The sequence below is a fragment of the Neofelis nebulosa genome, chromosome 16 (assembly GCF_028018385.1).
Source record: "Neofelis nebulosa isolate mNeoNeb1 chromosome 16, mNeoNeb1.pri, whole genome shotgun sequence".
Lineage (NCBI taxonomy): Eukaryota > Metazoa > Chordata > Mammalia > Carnivora > Felidae > Neofelis > Neofelis nebulosa.
In genome coordinates, this window is record NC_080797.1 from 35,037,611 (window position 1) to 35,055,931 (window position 18,321).

General features: G+C 53.9%; 1 protein-coding gene across 6 annotated transcripts in view; it reads left to right on the forward strand.

Moving 5' to 3' along the window:
• The window catches only part of ACLY (ATP citrate lyase), a 49,236-nt gene continuing 30,915 nt past the window's right edge, over positions 1 to 18,321 (forward strand). For 2 of the 6 annotated variants that reach the window (XM_058704792.1, XM_058704793.1), the window contains exons 1-11: positions 3,520 to 3,636; positions 4,170 to 4,190; positions 8,508 to 8,708; positions 9,828 to 9,950; positions 11,901 to 11,963; positions 12,558 to 12,748; positions 13,228 to 13,307; positions 14,445 to 14,575; positions 15,351 to 15,469; positions 16,585 to 16,721; positions 17,421 to 17,482. In XM_058704792.1, the coding sequence (XP_058560775.1) occupies positions 3,535 to 3,636; positions 4,170 to 4,190; positions 8,508 to 8,708; positions 9,828 to 9,950; positions 11,901 to 11,963; positions 12,558 to 12,748; positions 13,228 to 13,307; positions 14,445 to 14,575; positions 15,351 to 15,469; positions 16,585 to 16,721; positions 17,421 to 17,482 (1,230 nt within the window). In that variant the 5' untranslated portion in view covers positions 3,520 to 3,534. Of the gene's footprint in view, positions 110 to 2,775; positions 2,877 to 3,519; positions 3,673 to 4,169; positions 4,191 to 8,507; positions 8,709 to 9,827; positions 9,951 to 11,900; positions 11,964 to 12,557; positions 12,749 to 13,227; positions 13,308 to 14,444; positions 14,576 to 15,350; positions 15,470 to 16,584; positions 16,722 to 17,420; positions 17,483 to 18,321 lie in introns of those variants that run through there. The other 4 variants (XM_058704790.1, XM_058704791.1, XM_058704789.1 and 1 more) reach the window with 3 other exon arrangements.

Sequence of the window (18,321 nt, forward strand, 5' to 3'; positions counted from 1 at the left end):
GCCTGGCCTTGAGAGAATTTCCAAACACAGAGCGTGGCAAAGAGAGACAAGAAACAAAAATAATGAGTTCATTTAGAGAGAAGGTTAAAGACGTCAAGTGAAAGTCAAGGTTAAGTAATGTGGGGGCGGGGGGAGGGGCTGTGTAGGTTCTGTTTTAGGATAAGAAGTGATAAAGTGGAGGAGTGCCTCCTGAAAGAGGAGGCAATTAAAGAGGAACACACCTGGTGAGCACGAGGCAGTGACAGTTTTTAAGACAGGGTGAGGGCAGAGTTGGGGGGGGGTGACTCTGGAAAGACGCTGGACAGGAGCTGGTTGGGCTGGCTGGAGAATGTTTCCTGAGCACAGAAGCTGGCTCTGGCTCTGGCCATACCTCCTTGGGGAGCTTACCCTAGGATACACGGGCTCTTGGCCCTTGGCTCCAATTAGAGACTGCTCAGTGCTGGGCAAACAGTGAATGCTGCAGGAGTGAGAACTTCCCTGGTTCCTCACAGGGTGAGTCATGATGGGCCTCTGCTGTAAGCCCTTGTCTCTGGTTGTCGCAAGGGGACAGGTGGGTTTAGAAGCGCGCACTCAGGTAGACCCCCATCTTGGCTGCATCTTCTCCCTCTTCCCCTGACTTCTACAATTTCCTTCCTTCCTTCACATGTTCTTTCCAGCATTTATTCAGTCATGCATACAGTGAGTGCCTAACGTGTGCCTAGCACCATGCTCGGCCCTGGGGATGCCAAAAGGAACAAGGCATGGTCCTGGGTCTTGAGGAGCTTCTAGCCAAGTTGGGGAGACTCACTGGATATGATTTCCTTCTCTTCCTTCTCACCTGCAGCAGGTGGTAGTGGACAGGGCAAGGGACCTGGCAGCAGAGGGCCAGTTGCCCATCTGCAAAATGATGACGCTTAGCTCAAGCGGTTGTTGTGAGGAGTATGCATTAGCACCCATGACTTTGACATAGTAGGTGCTCAATGAATATTAGCTAAAGTGGATTAAAATCCAGGAGGGAGCCACTGGATAGTCTAAGGCCACTGAAACTGTTGTGGTGTGCCTGAAATCCAGGCACGGAGATGGTGTCCATATCCTATGTCGGGGGGCTTGGACTTGTCTTCCAGCTCGATCTAGAAGAGGAGAGAGGTGATTCAAATGGCAAAAACAGAGGCACCTGGGTGGCTTAGTCGGTTAAGGGTCCGACTCTTGATTTCGCCTCAGGTCATGATCTCACCGTTTGTGAATTGACCAATTCAGAGCAGAAGAGCCTCTGTGGGAACATGGTGGAGTAATGAGAGAGTATTTCCTGGGGAGGTTGAAGGCTGTGGGGAAGGACCTAGCACTGAACCACTCAGAGAACTGAAAAATCCCAGTGCTTGGCTGGCTCACGGACCCTCGGGCCAGCACCTCTCCTCCCCTCACTCCCTGGACAGTTCCTTTCTTGTTGCCCCCACCTGGGGCTAGTCACATTTGGGCCCAGCAATACCTATATGGGGGACTTAATCACTCAGCAAATATTTATTGAGTGTTTATTATGTACCAGGCCCTATTCAATGTGCTGGAGACACAGCAGTGAACAAAACAAAGAGCCTCATCTTCGTGCACATGTGCAGGTATATGTGAAGGATAAATTGTTCGTAATGAAATTGCTGGGGCAAAAGAATGTGCATTTAAAATTTTTATCGATATTGCCAAATTGATGAACATTTCTTACAGTTTACGTTCTACCTGGGTGACTGTTTCTGGATGAGTTGTATCTTTCTAGCCAGAGGGATAATCAGGGCACCTGACTACAATCTTCCTGCTAGCCCCTGAAGACCTGGAATTTCTGTCCCCCAAGGCTAGGAGATGTTTTCTTTCTTTCTTTCCTTTTTTAAAAAATGTTTTAAATGTTTATTTATTTTTGAGAGAGAGACAGAGACAGAGTGTGAGCGGGAGAAGGGCAGAGAGAGAGAGAGAGAGAGAGGGAGACACAGAATCTGAAGCAGGCTCCAGGCTCTGAGCTGTCAGCACAGAGCCCATTGTGGGGCTTGAACCCCTGAACCACGGGATCATGACCTGAGCAGAAGTTGGATGCTTAACCAACTAAGCCACCCAGGGGCCCCTCATAAGAGATGTTTTCTTTACCTACTGAGAGGTGACACTTCCCTGAGATTTGTGATCTTTGGGGAGATTCTTGATAGGGTTGGAGCTCAATCCATAGATTGATTGTTGGTCAGTCTCCAGGACCAACAAGAGAGAGGATGTGAGGAGTTGTTCTTTGAAAAGGACCATTGAGAAGGAAGCAACCAGAAAGTGACATCATCAGGGATCACTTAGTTCAGGCATGGGCAGTGAGTGACTTTAGCTGACCCACTCCTGGCTACAGCTGAATTGGAGGAAAGAGGGCTTCCAAAAGTTTTTGTCCACAAGAATGTCGCAACATTGTTGCAGTGTGTCAGTGGGACCGGAGTGCTTGGCAGTGGCTCAGGCATGGTGATTCTCTGCATACTGGGCTGACCCCTTCACCTGAGTTGATCAGTGCTCCATTGATACTCCTTTCTGGAGCTAGTTAGGCAGCTGTTAGGGTCCTGGAGCGGCTCCCGAGACCTTCAGGACTGGGGTGAAATCTCCAGAATGTCAGAGCAGTAAATATATGTCCTGGTTTTCAGGACTGCTTGATTTCAAATATTCTGCTCCACCTAATTCACCAGCACCTGTCAGACCGGGTGTCCCAGTTTTTGGTTTGGAAAATAGCCTGTCTCACAGGTAATGGAGAAGGAGGAGGCAACAGTTCAGTTCATTCATTCCAGTGTGGAAGCTTCCGATGGTGGGTAAGGGAAAGGAGACCTGCAGAGATGACCCCAGCCTTGTGCTAGAACCTCTCCGTTGAATTCTCAGCTCCGCCTGGAGGTGAGGTGAGTGGGACGCAAAGCGATGTGACTGGCACCCACCTAGCCCCACCCGCTCACCTCATCCCCTGCCCTATCCCACATTGGCAGGTTTACCTGATCTCTCAGTCTAGCCCCACCGGCTCAATAGAGAGAGCCCACGTTCAAATGCAAAAGCAGTCTGCCATCGCTACGTAAAAAGCGGGTTTAAGCAACTGTGTTCAGTGTCACCAATTTTAGGAGGCCGGGATGCGGAGGTTAGTTTCTCCCAGGGGAAGAGAAGGAGACTCCAGGTCTCTAAAACTGTGCAACAGCCTGTTCTGCCAACCCTCCCCCTCACCCCCCACCACCGCTTCCTTCGGAGTGGCGGTCGGCCCAGCCCCTAAGTGATCAGGCCACGGCCCCCCGCCCCGTCCGTTCTCCTCCCGGCTGAGCCCGGCCCATCTCCCCACCCGAGGCCCCGCCTCCGGCCCCGCCCCCGGCCCCGCCCCGGCCCTACCGGATCCGGAGAGGCGGCGCCCACCAGCCCTCCGGACGGACACGCCAGCTGGACTTCAAGTCCCAGCAGCCCCTGAGTCCCGCCTCCGGGGGCAGAGCTATCCCGGGCAGCAAATTCGGAGGAGCCTTGGCGCTCAGGCTAGGGAACGCGTGTGACCAATCGCGGGGCCGCTCACGCCGTGTGCCGATGGGGGCGGGGAGAAGCCCGCAGGGGCCCGGACAAAAGCCGGCTCCCGGGCGACTGCTGGAGGCTGGAGCGCTCCGGGCACTGGGCGGCGAGGCGGGGCCTGCGGAGGGAGCGCTGCGCACGGGCTTTCGCAGAAAGGTGAGTGGCGGGCGGCTGCTTTCGCGCGGGGTACTCCACCTGCCCGAGGAGCTTCCCGCCTCCCTCCCCCAACCCGGAACCGCTTTCCCCGGCGCCGTCTTGGTGCTCACGCGTCCTCCCTGCTTCTGCTTGGAAGTTTTTTTTTTTTTTTTTTTTTTGGGGGGGGGGGGACTTCGCTTTAGGTTAGCCTTCGCTCGGAACCCCGACTGGTGGCAGCGTGTCGACCACCCCACCCCCACTCTCCCACATTCCAGTTTCAGGGAGTTTGCATAGGGTGTGCCGCCGCCCTGGCTTCTTTTCCCTCCGCTAAATTGCATTTGCACCAACCAGGCCCCTCTCACCCCGACCGGGGCCAGTCCTCGAGCCTCTTCGGGCTTTAGCGGGCCTCCCTCTTGTCCCCATCGGGGTCACCGGTGGCCACTCGCCCCACTCCTATCCGGGCTCGGGCGCTTCCTCTCTTTTTTTTGTGAAGAAGCGACTGAGTCCCGCGCCGAAAGTGGAGGGAGCGAGCCCGGCGCGTAGCCTTGGCGGGCCACGCGGCGCCGGGCTGTCCCAGGGTGCCCGACGCCTGGCCTCGCCCGCAAGGACCGGGCCGTGGAGCACCGGCGCGGGAAGGACCCTCCTCGCTCAGGAGGTGCCGTCGGGCCCAGCCTCTAAGCGACAGATGGCCGGGGTGCCCGTCTCCCTCCCCACCCCTGGCGCTGACGCCTGTGCCGAGCCTGGCCAAGGCAAGGTCCCGGAGAGGGCTGAGGATGCTGCCGCCGCCCTCCTGTAGGGCCTGGCAGAGGGCCAGACCCAGCGCCTGCTGCCCTCTCCAACCTTGGCAGATACTGTGCAGTAGCGAGGAGTTCTGCCATTGGGTGGTCCCCAGGGTCGGCCTGGCAGGAGGATTTTGGAGAGGGGAGGAGCAGTGCATGGCACCAGTTTGGCCAACCAGCCCACGCCTTCCACCCACTAACTTTGCTCTGAGGTCTTTCAGCCAGCTCAGATCTTGGATTTCTGAAATACTGCTTGTGGAAAACCTGGTAGACCCCAGCTACCCAGGGCGGGAGTGGTAATTTTTATCTCTTAGAGAACTTCAGAAGCTTGGGCCAGATGACAGGAAGAGCCCTTGGAAACCAGGCAGCTGGTGTCTCCATCCCATTCTGACATGCTTGCTGCACTAGGGGGACCCTCACAGAATTCTGCCTCTTCCCTTTATTCCAGGAATTGCTTGTCCTCTTAAAAACAACCCTCCCCTCCAAAAAAAACAAAAACAAAAACAAAAAAACACAAAAACCAGTCCTATGGATACTGACCTATAAAGGAGTGCTCTTTGTCTTTCCTGGGGGGGAGACCCTAAGTAGCATCTCCAGTGGTTCCTCTGCACTGGCTATGTCCCAGGGATACATTCCTGGGAAACAGTCTGCTTTCATTCAGCCTTCCCTGTGGGCTGCTTCAGTTCTCAGTGGCTGCTGTGGATGAACTCAATCCTGGGTCACTCACCCTGTCTGCAGAAAAGACCCCATTCAGCTCATAAAGTCCTTCCCTTGAGGGGAGAGAGAGGATATGTGTGATATGTGTGATGTGTGTGTGTGTGTGTGTTCAGGTTCCTCGGCATGATATCCCCCAAATGGTTTACATTTTACTTGTTATTAGGTGACAGTTCCTAGGGCCCCAGAGCGGACCCCTGGGGTCTTAGCTTTGTCCTAAAATCACCTATCACCAGTTCGAGAGCATATTCAGTTCCTGAGGAGGCAGCCTAGGACTCTGGGGGAGTGGATCCCCAGATCCAGATTGGTACACACTTTCAGCCGCGCTGTCACTACAGTAGATGCTCTTAACTGGTGGTCTGTGGTCATAATCATAAGCATCTTGAAATGAGGCGCACATTTTTCGGGGCTTTTCTTCATGCGCTCAGGAATCTGAGACCTCAAGTAGGTTAAGAGCCACTGCCCTAGAGAGACTTCCAAGACCCTTCTGAATGATTAATTTTGCGAATTTTCTCCACTGAGACCCCTCCCTGGGTTTGTGAGCCTTCTTTCCTGCATTTGGTGAACATGCAGAGGCCAGATTCTTTCCCCACTTTTATTCCATCATATAAATCCTGTCTTGGCCTTGAAAGGGCCTGCCCAGCCATCTACGCCAAAGTGCTCCGGTGGCATATCTTATTTTGGTAAGCTGGCGAATCTGTTCTATCCTGTATCATCCCCTCGTTGTGTCCACCCCCTGCCCCCCTCCAACCATCCTGTGGAAATGAACTCTTGTCTTGCCTGGGACTCAAGAAAGTTGTGATTTTTCAGCTGCAGAACAGGCCTTTTCTTACCCCTTTCCTTTGTCTGCTTTGGGAGGTGCCAGTTTTGAGGGGGTTGTTGTTCTGGTAGTGTCAGACTGTTCTCTGCTTGGGGAGGCTTAGCAAACTCCTGGAGTTTGTGATCACAGGTGCTTGATGTTTCTGAACCACGGAGCATGACCAGCAGCTGCCGCCTCCTTTCCCTGCTTCATCTGCCCTAGGTTGCGCTCTGTTTGGGAAGGGGGTGGGGGCAGGTGTACCCATCTGATTTCAGGACCAGTTTTTCTGGTCTGAAGTCAAGAAGGTTGGGAAATAGAGCTGGAGTGGGTGGGGGGTGGGTGGAGGGCTGCAGGACCCAGGGGCTGGCTGAAGCATCACCTTTGGAAACTCTTGCTGAGGAGGAGCCGGAAGTCATCCCAGGGGAAGGCCAGAAAAGGGAACATCTCTTTTGAGCCCCTTCCCAGCTACCCCACTTTGGGCCAGACACCAGACTGAAAGCACCCATTGTGCTGAGTTGGAGACTAGCTGGGAGGCCGAGGGGGCCAGCCAAGCCGGTTGGGAGGGAGGTGGAGAGTAGCCTCTGAAACTTTGGCCTTCCCTGAGCTGGAGATGGAGACCCACCTTCCTGTGTGTATAAACCAGCTAGTCCCCCGGGTCCGCCTTCTTTTATTTGAACTTGACTTTTCTTCTCAGCAAATTCAGCAACTTCAGTTCTGGATCTCTGTGGAAGAGATTGGAGTGACTTTTCCTGATGAGGCCAAGTTCTTAGTCTGAATGACTTGGTTTCCTTGCCCTCCCCCTTCCCCTGATCCTCTCCCCAACTTGCTACCATGGGAGAATGGGTGTGTCAGGACAACGCGGTGGGGACGGAAAATGAAGAAATTGTCATCACAGACCCTTCTGTGAGGTGAAGGGGGGGACATGGCCTGGTCCTGGGAGAAATGGTCTTTTCTCTCGGGCTGACGAGTGTGGGGTTTTCTGGGGAGCAGGAATAAGAGTATTTGGGTTCAAGTCCTTGGTCCCCTGCTCATTAGTTTGGCTTTTTGGGCAAGGTATGGTAGCTCCTCTGAGCTGCTATTCCTCATCTAAGAAATAGGATTATGAATCTCCGTGTACCTCACAGGGTTCGTATGAGATGACTTCTATATCTATGTGACCTGGGATGACTGCTGCCTCCTCCCTCAGCTTCGGCTCAGCTAGAAGTGACCAGTACAGGGTGGTCCCCAGAGAGGCCTCTGTTTTGCTCTAAATTAGCAAGCTGAGTGACTCAGTGGGGCGGGTGGGATGTACTGAAGGTCACAGTTTCCCTGCCCAGTGCCTGCTCTGAACTCGGGGGTGGGAGTCTAGTGTCCTGGGAGAAATGGACTCTGAGGTGACTCTCTGCTCCTTGAGGGTTTGATCCTGCCTGGGGTTAAGTAAACTCACCTGCCTGGCCTACAGCCTGATGGTGAGTGTAAGTGCGTGAAATGGGTGAGTCTGGATGTGGGGGAGACGAAACCTGTAGGGGGAGGGGAGTAAGGGCAGGATTGCATAATTCTGGCTGTGCGCCCCGCAGGTCACAGAACCAAAGGGTGTGTTTCAGTGTCTGTGTGGGACCTCGGGTGGGACCAGCACATGGGTTTGGGTCATACCACTGGTATTCCTGTCTCCCCAGCCAGCTGCCTTTTGCTCCAAGATGAATGTGAGCTGGTTTGTCGAGAGGAAGTAGAGACAAGGTTGAGGCCAAGAGACCTGGGGAACATGCCACCTTTGTTTATCTCCACCTTCTCTCTCTCTTCACTTCCTGATCCTCCTTCCCTGATGTCAAAAGTGCTCATTGAGTGGGAATGCAAACTGGTGCAGCCGCTCTGGAAAACAGTGTGGAGGTTCCTCAAAAAATTAAAAATAGATCTACCCTATGACCCAGCAATAGCACTGCTAGGAATGTACCCAAGGGATACAGGAGTGCTGATGCACAGGGGCACTTGTACCCCAATGTTTATAGCAGCACTTTCAACAATAGCCAAATTATGGAAAGAGCCTAAATGTCCATCAACTGATGAGTGGATAAAGAAGATGTGGTTTATATACACAATGGAATACTACTTGGCAATGAGAAAGAATGAAATCTGGCCTTTTGTAGCAACGTGGATGGAACTGGAGAGTGTTATGCTAAGTGAAATAAGTCAGGCAGAGAAAGACAGATACCATATGCTTTCACTCATATGTGGATCCTGAGAAACTCAACAAAAGACCAGGGGGGAGGGGAAGAGGGAAAAGTTACAGAGAGGGAAGGAGGCAAGCCATAAGCGACTCTTAAATACTGAGAACAAACCGAAGGTTGATGGGGGGTGGTGGGCATTGAGGAGGGCACCTGTTGGGATGAGCACTGGATATTGTTTGGAAACCAATTTGACAATAAGTTTCATATTAAAAAAAAAAAAAAAAAAAAAGAAGTGTTCATTGAGATCTCGCTTCCTTCCCTCCTGCTGGGCCAGTCCTCCTTCCGCCTCCTGAGAAGTGCTGAGATCTGGTCTTACTGACTGGGGGCAGCTGGACACGGGTCTCTTCCCCTGCCCACCAGCTCCTGTTCCTCCCAACAGGTAGAGCAGGTCCCTCTGCGGCCATGTCGGCCAAGGCGATTTCGGAGCAGACGGGCAAAGAACTCCTTTACAAGTTCATCTGCACCACCTCAGCCATCCAGAACCGGTTCAAGTATGCCCGGGTCACCCCTGACACAGACTGGGCCCGCCTGCTGCAGGACCACCCTTGGCTGCTCAGCCAGGTGAGCCCACCCTCCCCAGGCCCTTCTTCCGGGCCCAGGGTCAGAGGAATAGAGACGGTTGGTTTGGTGGAGATGTCCCGCCGGGTCACACGATGGCAGACTGCCCACATCAGTGGGCAGCGTGCAGTGGGCCGAGCGGGATTTTGTGTTGGGCTCTGGGCCCCACGTGTTGAGACGCCCCAGCAGGGAACACAGCGCAAGGGCTTGGAGCTTGACTGACTGGAGTCCAGACCAAAGCTCTCTGTTGATTAACCGTGTGGCCTGGAGCAAGCTGTTTTACCTCTCTTGAGTGGCAGATTCCCCATCTGTCAGATGGGCGGAACACTCACCCTGTGAGCTATAAAGATTAGCAATAATGTCTGGAAAGCATTTGGTGTGCCACCTGGCACTTGTAGGTGCTCAGTAAAAGTGGGTGTGGGCTCCACTCTCCCCAAGTGCAGCATGTTAGGAATGTGTTCGGGCCATGAGGAAGCGTGCTGTGGACTTTGTGTGGCAGCCAGCCCAGAGTAGAGGCTCCTCTGTCCGGGTCCCTGTGGGACCATTGTTGGGAGGCAGAGACTTCTTGGGCAGGGCCAGGAGAGCGGGTTCTGGGGGTGCACGTTCCCTCCCAGCACAAGGTAGCCCACCCATGAAAGGAGCTGCCTCGGGAGGTGGCGCATTTCCTGGCTGGCAGCATGTGAGCAGTGCTTAGGGGCTGCTTGCTGGGCCTGTAGACGGGGTCAGGCCCAGGGATGGGATTGACCAGAACTCTAAGGTCCTTGGTCCCCACAAGGCTCTGTCCCCCTGTTCTTCCTTTTGGAACACAGGTGCTGGTCCATATTCTGAGGGCTTCATGGTTTAGTGGAGCTAAGATGTCGCATAGGGAGGGTAGGGAATCACTCATGCGGCAGGTATGTGGTAAGTATCTACACTGTGCCAGGCCCCATTCGGGGCACGGATGGCTCCAGATTCCTGGATGTCCAAAGAAAGGTATAGGCTTGGATAGGTGAGAAAAGCTTCTAGGAGTTGACACTGAAGAACGGATGGGTGGATAGGAAGCCATGCAGGCTGTCCTGTGCTTCGGGTCCCCAGACTGTAATCTCTTACTCTCCCGTTTCTTTCCTTTCCCTCTTGTTCCAGAACTTGGTGGTCAAGCCAGACCAGCTGATCAAACGGCGTGGAAAGCTGGGCCTCGTTGGGGTCAACCTCACTCTGGAAGGCATTAAGTCCTGGCTGAAACCACGGCTGGGACAGGAGGCCACCGTGAGTACGGCTATAGGTTGGGGTGGAGGTGCTGTGGGAACAGAAGTGGATGTGGTCATCTCCAGATGAGCAGCCCTGTAGGCTCACTGCCTACTCGGCCACACTGCAGCCTGGGGAAGGCCACACTGCAGCCTTGGGTCCCGCAGAGCTGCCTGGTGGCAGGGCCAGTCTTGGTGCTCGCTCCCAGCTCTGCCATCAGCGAATGGCAAGATGGGCTGCAAAAGTAACCCCAGTCCAGTTCATGGCCAGGTAGAAACGGTCTGTTATTGGTTTGTTTGTTTATTTAGAGAGGGAGAGCGGGCGCGCAGGTGGGGGAGGGGCAGAGGAGAATCCCAAGCAGGGTCCACACTGTTGGTGTGGAGCCGGACGTGGGGCTCCAACCGCGAGATCGTGACCTGAGCTGAGGTCGGACACTTAACTGACTGAGCCACCCAGGCACCCCGGAAATGGTTTGTTTCTTTAACAGACCCATCACGGAGATGAGACTCTGAGGCTCATTCTGGGAAGTCCTTGCTTTTCCGTTTCCAGAAAGGGCACAGCAGCTTGTCGTGACGTGTTTGCCTAAGAGGGCCGGCAAGAAAAGGTTGCAGAAGGCAGGTGCAGAATCTTTTAGGCAGAGACATTATTAGACCAAGAGCCGAGGATGAGACTGGTAACACTGAAGAGGAAATTCGGTTCTTGGCTTCCCCCAGCTTGGTGATTAATGTCAACTCTGTAGATGAGAGAGCTGAAGTGAAATGTGGTTTAGGGAGGCTAGGAGAGGCTCAGAAATAAAATTGCACTTCTTTTCCTTTTTACTCCTGGACGGGACTGGAGAACAGGCGAGGGGGAGCGGGCTGAGGCGGGCCTGAGGCCGGGAAGGGTGTGCTGTCCATGCGCAGCTTTGCCCCATCTTGGGTGACTGTCACCAGGGCTGAGCTGTTCTCTTCTTTGGCCGTCCTGGAAGCAGGGTGAGGATGACAACGAAGCTGTCTTCCTCTCTTCCTGGGCTCTCTCCAATCAGCTCTTTGTGGTAATTTCCCAGTTTTTGGCTCTTGAACTAAAGAGGACCTCTTAAACTCGTATGTGGACCTGGGGCCGGAGGGATCTCTACTGGCCTTTTTGCTTGCAGGCCTTTGGCGAGAGGACGGCAGGACTGGGGGCTGAGTGGTGTCCCCAGAGAGGTCCTTGTGTTCTTTCTCCTCAGCTGCTGTTGGGTGGGAGGGGGCTGTCAGCCGTGTCGGGGCCGGCAACAGTGTCCGCCTCGGCAGAAGCGGCTCATTACCTCTGAGGGATCACTGTCTGGTCCCTGACTCAGCAGTGACGCACACGGGCCGGGGGGGGGGGGGGGGGGGGGCTTTGAGACACTCTGGGATGAGGGCTGTCTCGCCTCGGCAGCCGCCAGGGACCCACTCAAACTGATTAGCTCTGCAGGCCTGTTGTCCTCAGCCAGGAAAGTGTGCGTGAAGTTTTCCCCGTCAAGCTCTCCCTCCCCCCCGCTCCCCCCATCCCTGCTGTTCCCAGGCCCAGACTTCTGTCCTTGGGCTGGGTCTCTCTGCTTGAGCTCAGGGATGGAGAGCCTTGATTTGTCTGTGCTCTTTAACTTGTGCTATTGATGGCAGGAGGGAGAGGAGTCCTGATGTCTGTGCTGTGGGGGCGGGGACAACATTTGTTAGCCCAGCTCATTTGTCACCCTCCAGAGGAGGCAGAGAAAGAACGTGTGAGGTCAGTACACTGCAGTGTGGCTGGCAGTGGGTGAAGGAGTATCTCGTGAAGACTTCTTCAGCTTAGGGTCTGTGACCCCATTGCCCTGGTTTCTGGAAAATCTCTCTCTGCCAGATGTCGTGGCAGTAGTACCTGAGCCCCGGCTCCGGTGGGACAGCCAAGTAGAGGGAGCAGAGGGCAGTCCTCCTGCCCTGGGGGACAAGACCCGCTGGTCCATCTAAGCTTTATTTTTCTCAATCTCAATAGGTTGGCAAGGCCAAAGGCTTCCTCAAGAACTTTCTGATCGAACCCTTTGTTCCCCACAGTCAGGTATGTGTGACGTGGCTCCAAGCCGGGTCTTCTCCCCCACTTTGTGTTTGTCGACTCTAAAATGATGAAAGGAGAAATCAAGCTGCTGGAGAAAAGTGAAAAGGACCAGACTCTCTGAGGGTCTGAGGGTGCCATGGAGCAGGGAGTCCAGAGATGAAGGGAAAGGCTTAGTTTGTAGCAGGGAGGAGTCAGGGCTGGTAACAGGGGACTTCTCGGTGCTGGGATGAGAAAGACTTGAAGGCAGGCACCCTCCCCCAGATCGGGTCACAGTGGCTGAGTCTGGACTGTCAGCTAGGCAATGGCCTCTGCTCTCCTCTTGTCCCTGAAGGGAAGACAGTAACTTTTTACATTTATTTATTTTGAGAGAGAAAGGGAGACAGAATCCCAAGCAGGCTTCCCACCGTCAACGCAGAGCCTGCCTCAGGGCTCAAACTCACGAACCGGCTCATGACCTGAGCCGAAACCAAGAGTCAGATGCTTAACTGACTGAGCCACCCAGGCACCCCTTTACTAGGGTTTTAGAAATGCACCCAAAGGGGTTGGGCTTGCCAGTTCAGTGCCCCTCCCCCACGTGGTACTGTCTTCCCCTGCAAGGCGGAGGAGTTCTACGTCTGCATCTATGCTACCCGAGAAGGGGACTATGTCCTGTTCCACCATGAAGGTGGGGTGGACGTGGGCGACGTGGACACCAAAGCCCAGAAACTGCTCGTTGGCGTGGACAAGAAACTGAATGCTGAGGACATCAAGAAACACCTCTTAGTCCACGCTCCTGAAGAGAAGAAAGAGTTGAGTGAGAGGGAGGGCAGGCAGGTGGCAGTGGGGGAGCGGGGAAGGTTGAGAGCTCCGGACACAGGGCAGGGAAAGCAAGGTGGTCTTCCCTGTGTGGGCATCCGCTGCCCTGCCCCAGCGTCTGGGTGAGAGGGAAGGCACAGCGCCTCCCTGTCCCAAGGAGGGGAGCAGGGGGCAGACAGGAGGCTGGCTCAGACTGAAATATGCCGTAAGCATCCCTCACCCCACTGGCCCTGTCTGTCTGGTACCAACACCTCTGGCTGCATGCCTGACAGCTCCTTTCCGTCTCACTGGCTGAAGAGTGATGTCCAGGGAGCAGGGCTTACAGAGGGAAGCGAGAGGTTGGCAGGGCAGGCTTTGGGAAGAGGAGCTGTCAGTAAGAGATGGCCGCGGGGAGAGGGAGGTTTGGGACGTGCTGCCGAGCCTGTTGCCCCTCCCTGAAGATTGACTGTCCCTCTCTCCCTCCCCGCTCTAGGATTCTGGCCAGCTTTATCTCTGGTCTCTTCAATTTCTATGAGGATCTGTACTTCACCTACCTCGAGATCAACCCCCTTGGTAACTGGCTCTGCTGGTGTGGGCCTGGGAAAGGACAGTTATAACAGGGTCTCAGTGCCTGTGGTAACCCTGGCCTTGACGTTCGACACACCAGACCCCCCCCCCCCACGCGTAGAGGGCACTACCGGGTGTGCGGTGTGTAGAGGGATGTCTGGGCTCGTGGAGTGCAGTCTCTCGTTTCCGAGCTCTCAGAAGACAACGATAATTCCTGTTTAACCACCTCCAGCTTTCTTTGCTCTTATTTTGTTCTGTGATGGGGAAGTCCTGATTTTGATCTGACTGTGCTTAGTGGCTATTCCTGGCAGGGGTTAGGCTGTTCTCCCAGGACCTGGGCTGCCCCTTCACTGGTCTGACCGTTCAGGCTCTTCTTTCCTCTTCAGGCCCTTGGAGCACTCCCCAGGAATTGGTCAATCATTGATCCCCAAGCTGGGAAGATCTTGGTCCAGGCCCCTCAGGCTGTGAGGGAGGCAGGTGGTGTGAGCTGGCTCTGGCCAGGGCTGTTCAGGGCAAAGTCCAGATTCCAGCTGGGGATGCAACCCCTCTAATGGACCAGATGGCTGTTTGCTGACTTCATTAGTTAAACGACCCAGGGGTAAAGGGAAGATGGATGTCCAGTTAATGGGCAGTAAATGAATCCTGCTGGCTGGGGGCTCAGTGTACCCAGTGGTTTCCCACTCCCACAGGCAACTAAGGCTTCTCCTGGCCAATCTCAAGAAACCCAGATATATACACCTAAGGGTTGGGGTGGGGGGGGAGGCTCCCAACAGCAGCTCGTACCTTAACACTTTATGTTTTAGTGGTAGGGCTGTGGATGGGTGAATGGTTAGATATTTAAGGCATAGAGTGTCGCTTTTCAAAAAATGTTAAAAAATTGCCAGGGCAACTAAACACGACATCCCTGTCACATTACCTGTAAGTCAGGGAGGGAAGGGAGTGGTCTTAATTAATTTATTTCTCTTCTAACGGGGGAAAAGCTGTGTGGAATGGCCGTCCGGTTTCTTGCAGAGCTGGGCAGTTGTTAGGTCTGGGTGGGACCTCGGGAGGTGGTGGTGGGGAAGCCTGTGGAGGGGTTTGGAGGTTGGTGGTAGACGCCTTTGCCAGGGGGCTGGCATCTGAGTACCTCTGCTTTTCTCACAGTTGTGACCAAAGATGGCGTCTATGTCCTTGACCTGGCGGCCAAGGTAGATGCCACAGCCGACTACATCTGCAAAGTGAAGTGGGGTGATATAGAGTTCCCTCCTCCCTTCGGGCGGGAAGCTTATCCAGAGGTAAGGCTGGCTGCTCTGGGGAGGAGATGGAACATGATGGGGACCTGGGGGAGGGTGACTAATCTCAGAGGAGCATCGGGCCCCCCTTGTGCGCTGTTTATTTGGCAGGAAGGGAAGGTCGAGAGCCATTTAATTTTCTTAAAACCCCCAAAGGAGGTGGGGGTGGGAGTCAGCCAAGCCTCTGAATCCCGGCCAGAAATCCTTTTAGACTTCTCTCTCAATCAACCTCCCTGGGCTCTTAACTTGATTTGTTGATAATTCCGAGTGGATCTTGCTCATCCTGCCGGGGGAAGGTAGTTCTCTTGGCCACTTGCTGAGAATTTTAATTGCTCTTTCCCACCACATCATCTGAGAGGTCTTCACAGCAGGATTAGGCCTGTGAGTCATAACCCAGGCCAGGGCAAGAGGTTGGGCCGGAAGAAGGGGCGTGTGATGAACCAGGCAGGCAGACATTGGGATTGGGGGCTGTTTAGAAGCAGGGTGACCTAGTGAGACCTGGGACTTGGGCAGAGGGTCAGGGACTTGAGGACAGAGAGAAAGGAGTTGGGAAGTTTGTCCCCAGGCAGCGACTGTGGCTATGGGTGGTTCTGGTCCTTGAGGACATCATCGTGTTTTGTCCCAGGTACATAGGACCCTGCACAACCCCTCTCCCTGACCCTCTTGAGACAATGGAGGACCTCTTCATGTGTCTTCAGGGAAAGGGACAGGGTCCCAGGTGCTGGGACCTGGTGAAGGGGGTATCCCCAGGACCCACCTGTTGCTGTCTGGTCCCTAGGAAGCTTACATTGCAGACCTGGATGCCAAAAGTGGGGCGAGCCTGAAGCTGACCTTGCTGAACCCCAAGGGGAGGATCTGGACCATGGTGGCCGGAGGTGGTGCCTCTGTCGTGTACAGGTGACTGAGGGGCTACTGAAAGGATGGCAGCTGGGCCTACCCCGAGTCCATGTGCGCACAGCCTAGATCAGATTGCCTTACCTTGGAGTGGGGATGGGGGGGGTCTTCATCTTCTCCCCTTGGCGTAAAGCAGGGCTCTGGTAAAAGCCTGCCCTGTATGTACACTGTCCCCTCCAACTTTCTTACTTAAAAAAAATTTTTTTAATGTTTATTTTTGAGAGAGAGAGGCAGAGCACGAGCGGAGGAGGGGCAGAGAGAGGGAGACATAGAATCCAAAGCAGGCCCCAGGCTCTGAGCTGTCAGCACAGAGAGGGAGAGCTAGAATCCCAAGCAGGCTCTGTGCTGTCAGCAGAGTCCAACGATCCCATGAACGGTGACACTCCGACCTGAGCTGAAGTCAAGAGTCAGACATATAAGCGACTGAGCCACCCAGAAGCCCCTTGTTTATTTTTATTTTTTAAAATCTTTATAGTTAGTGCTATGGGCTTCCTGCAGAGATACAATAAATGCAGAAAAGAACCCAATAGTAAACATCGCTTGGCTGTCTCCCCATCTCTCCTGCTAGTAGGTCACCACAGTGAACACGTTGCTGTGCGTCCTTCCAGCTGTTTTAATGCCTGTATAAGTATTCATACTTTAACAGTTTATAAGAATATTGGGATCATATTCCACAGTCTTTGCAGTAATTGGTTTTTCACTTAAAGCACAGTAGACATCTGTTCGTTTCCAGGCAGTAATCTGCCACGTTCCCCTCCACGCCTGGCTGAGCTCTCCTCTAGTTGCAACCATTTTACTTCTCCGTTGGGCAGCCAAGCAGGGACTCCTGGAATATGTGATTCTTCTTTGTGTTGGGAGGTGCTCCTTGTTCCTTTTACTTAATGTTGTCAATCCAGGACCCCACTGTGGCTGGGGGCTGGCAGAGAGTGCTGCCCGGGAGAGCCTGATGCGACTTCAAGTGTGACTTCTCTGGATCTTGAGGGTCTGAGGCCCGAGAGGTCGGTTCCATAAGCTGACTATGGGGCTTTCGGGGCATCTGTGTGTCCTCATCGGCACCAGGCTGCCACCCTCAGCCACTAGAGTCAGAATCAGCACTCACTTCTGTGTCTTCCTGACAGTGATACCATCTGCGACCTAGGGGGTGTCAATGAGCTGGCAAACTACGGGGAATACTCAGGCGCCCCCAGCGAGCAGCAGACCTATGACTATGCCAAGACGATCCTCTCCCTCATGACCCGGGAGAAGCACCCAGATGGTGAGACACACACGCTCCTTTCCCAGGATGGCCCATTGTGCCACAGTGGGAATAGCTTTGGGCGAGGAGGCACTGGGGTTGTGGTCCTGCTCTTTTGCGGCCTGGGGCTATTTAGCTTCTGGACCTCTGTTTCTCCCAACTGTACAGTGGGCAGTGTGGCCTCTGTCAGACGGAGGCTGCGGGGAAGCAAGGAAGCGATATGTACCTAAAGTCCTGTAGGCAGGTGCAAGGGAGGAGGTAGCAATGTGCTCTTACTGACTTGTAGAAACTCAGTTCTTAGCGGCCCACTTCTACACTTACTGTTTGGGCTGTGGGATTCCCAGCTTCACTTTACCGCCTGTCTAGTGTTTGGGGGCTACACATACCAGTTCCCTTTCCTTTGAGCCAATAGAGATTCCTACCAGGAGTATCCAGAAATTAAACCGGGTTTCTCAGTGGCAGCCAGGAATGACCAAGAGGTTCTCTGGGTTTGGATTAACCACCTGCTCAGTGGCATGGGTAATGGAGAGCTGAATTGGTTAAGACTGAACGGATGTCAAGGGAGGTCAGCCTGCTCCCCACCCCACCCAGCCTCTGCACTGACCCCTCCTAACAGTTGAGGGATCCGTGCTTAGAGAAGAGAGAACGCCCTCGGTTGGATTTCTGGTAGGATGTTCTACTTTTCTAACCCTTTTTTGACCTCTCTTACTCCCAACACAGGCAAGATCCTCATCATTGGAGGCAGCATTGCAAACTTCACCAATGTGGCTGCCACATTCAAGGTAACCAGCCACCGGGGACCGTGTAGTCTCTGGGGAATGTGGGTTTGGGAAAAGCCAGGAAGGGAGGTTTCTGTAAGCAAAGTTTGAGGCAGAAGCAGGTTTCCATGACTTACCCAGCTGAGTAGGGGCTTTTGTCCCAGGGGCCCTTGTTGGGGATGCAGAAGATGCTGGGATAGATTTGGGTCTTCTCCAGAAGGTCAGAATGAGGAAAATGGATCGATGATCTGAGGCTCTTGCTCATCCAGCTGAGGCCTGTCAGCCTGGTCCCTGTGCACAGGTCAGGGGCAAGGGCACACAGTTCTGAGTGGGACTGCTGGTCAAAAAGGGCAACAGAGCTAACCTGGCTCGAGAGTCCTCAGGAGGCCATTTCTTGTTCTGTACTGTCCGACACTCAGGGAATGTCCCTTCTGGTAGCGCATATTTGAGAATGATGGATAAATAAATGTCCACCTTGAAAGTCTGAGCTCTCATGAAGTGGGGGACCAGGCCTCGTCAGTCTTGCCAAAAACAGAGTCTCTCTAATGGGTCCTGATTCAACAGACCAATCTGAAACAGGTGAACCTTGGCAGTTTTATTTTAACTTTCGAGCAACCCTATAATAAAGGCAGCCCTGTCGATATGGATGGTTACTTCTGGAACAGCAACCAGGTGACATGCCTTGGGTGACAGAAATTAGACTTCTGACCCAGGAGAAGACCACATTGGTGCACACCTGTTCATTCTCCCAGATTGTTTCCAGAGTTGATACCCATTGCAAGGGCTTTTCTCCAAAATCGCTGGAAGAAACTTTAGTAGGACTTTGATATTTAAGTGGACTAGATCCTGATACTTCTGAGAAC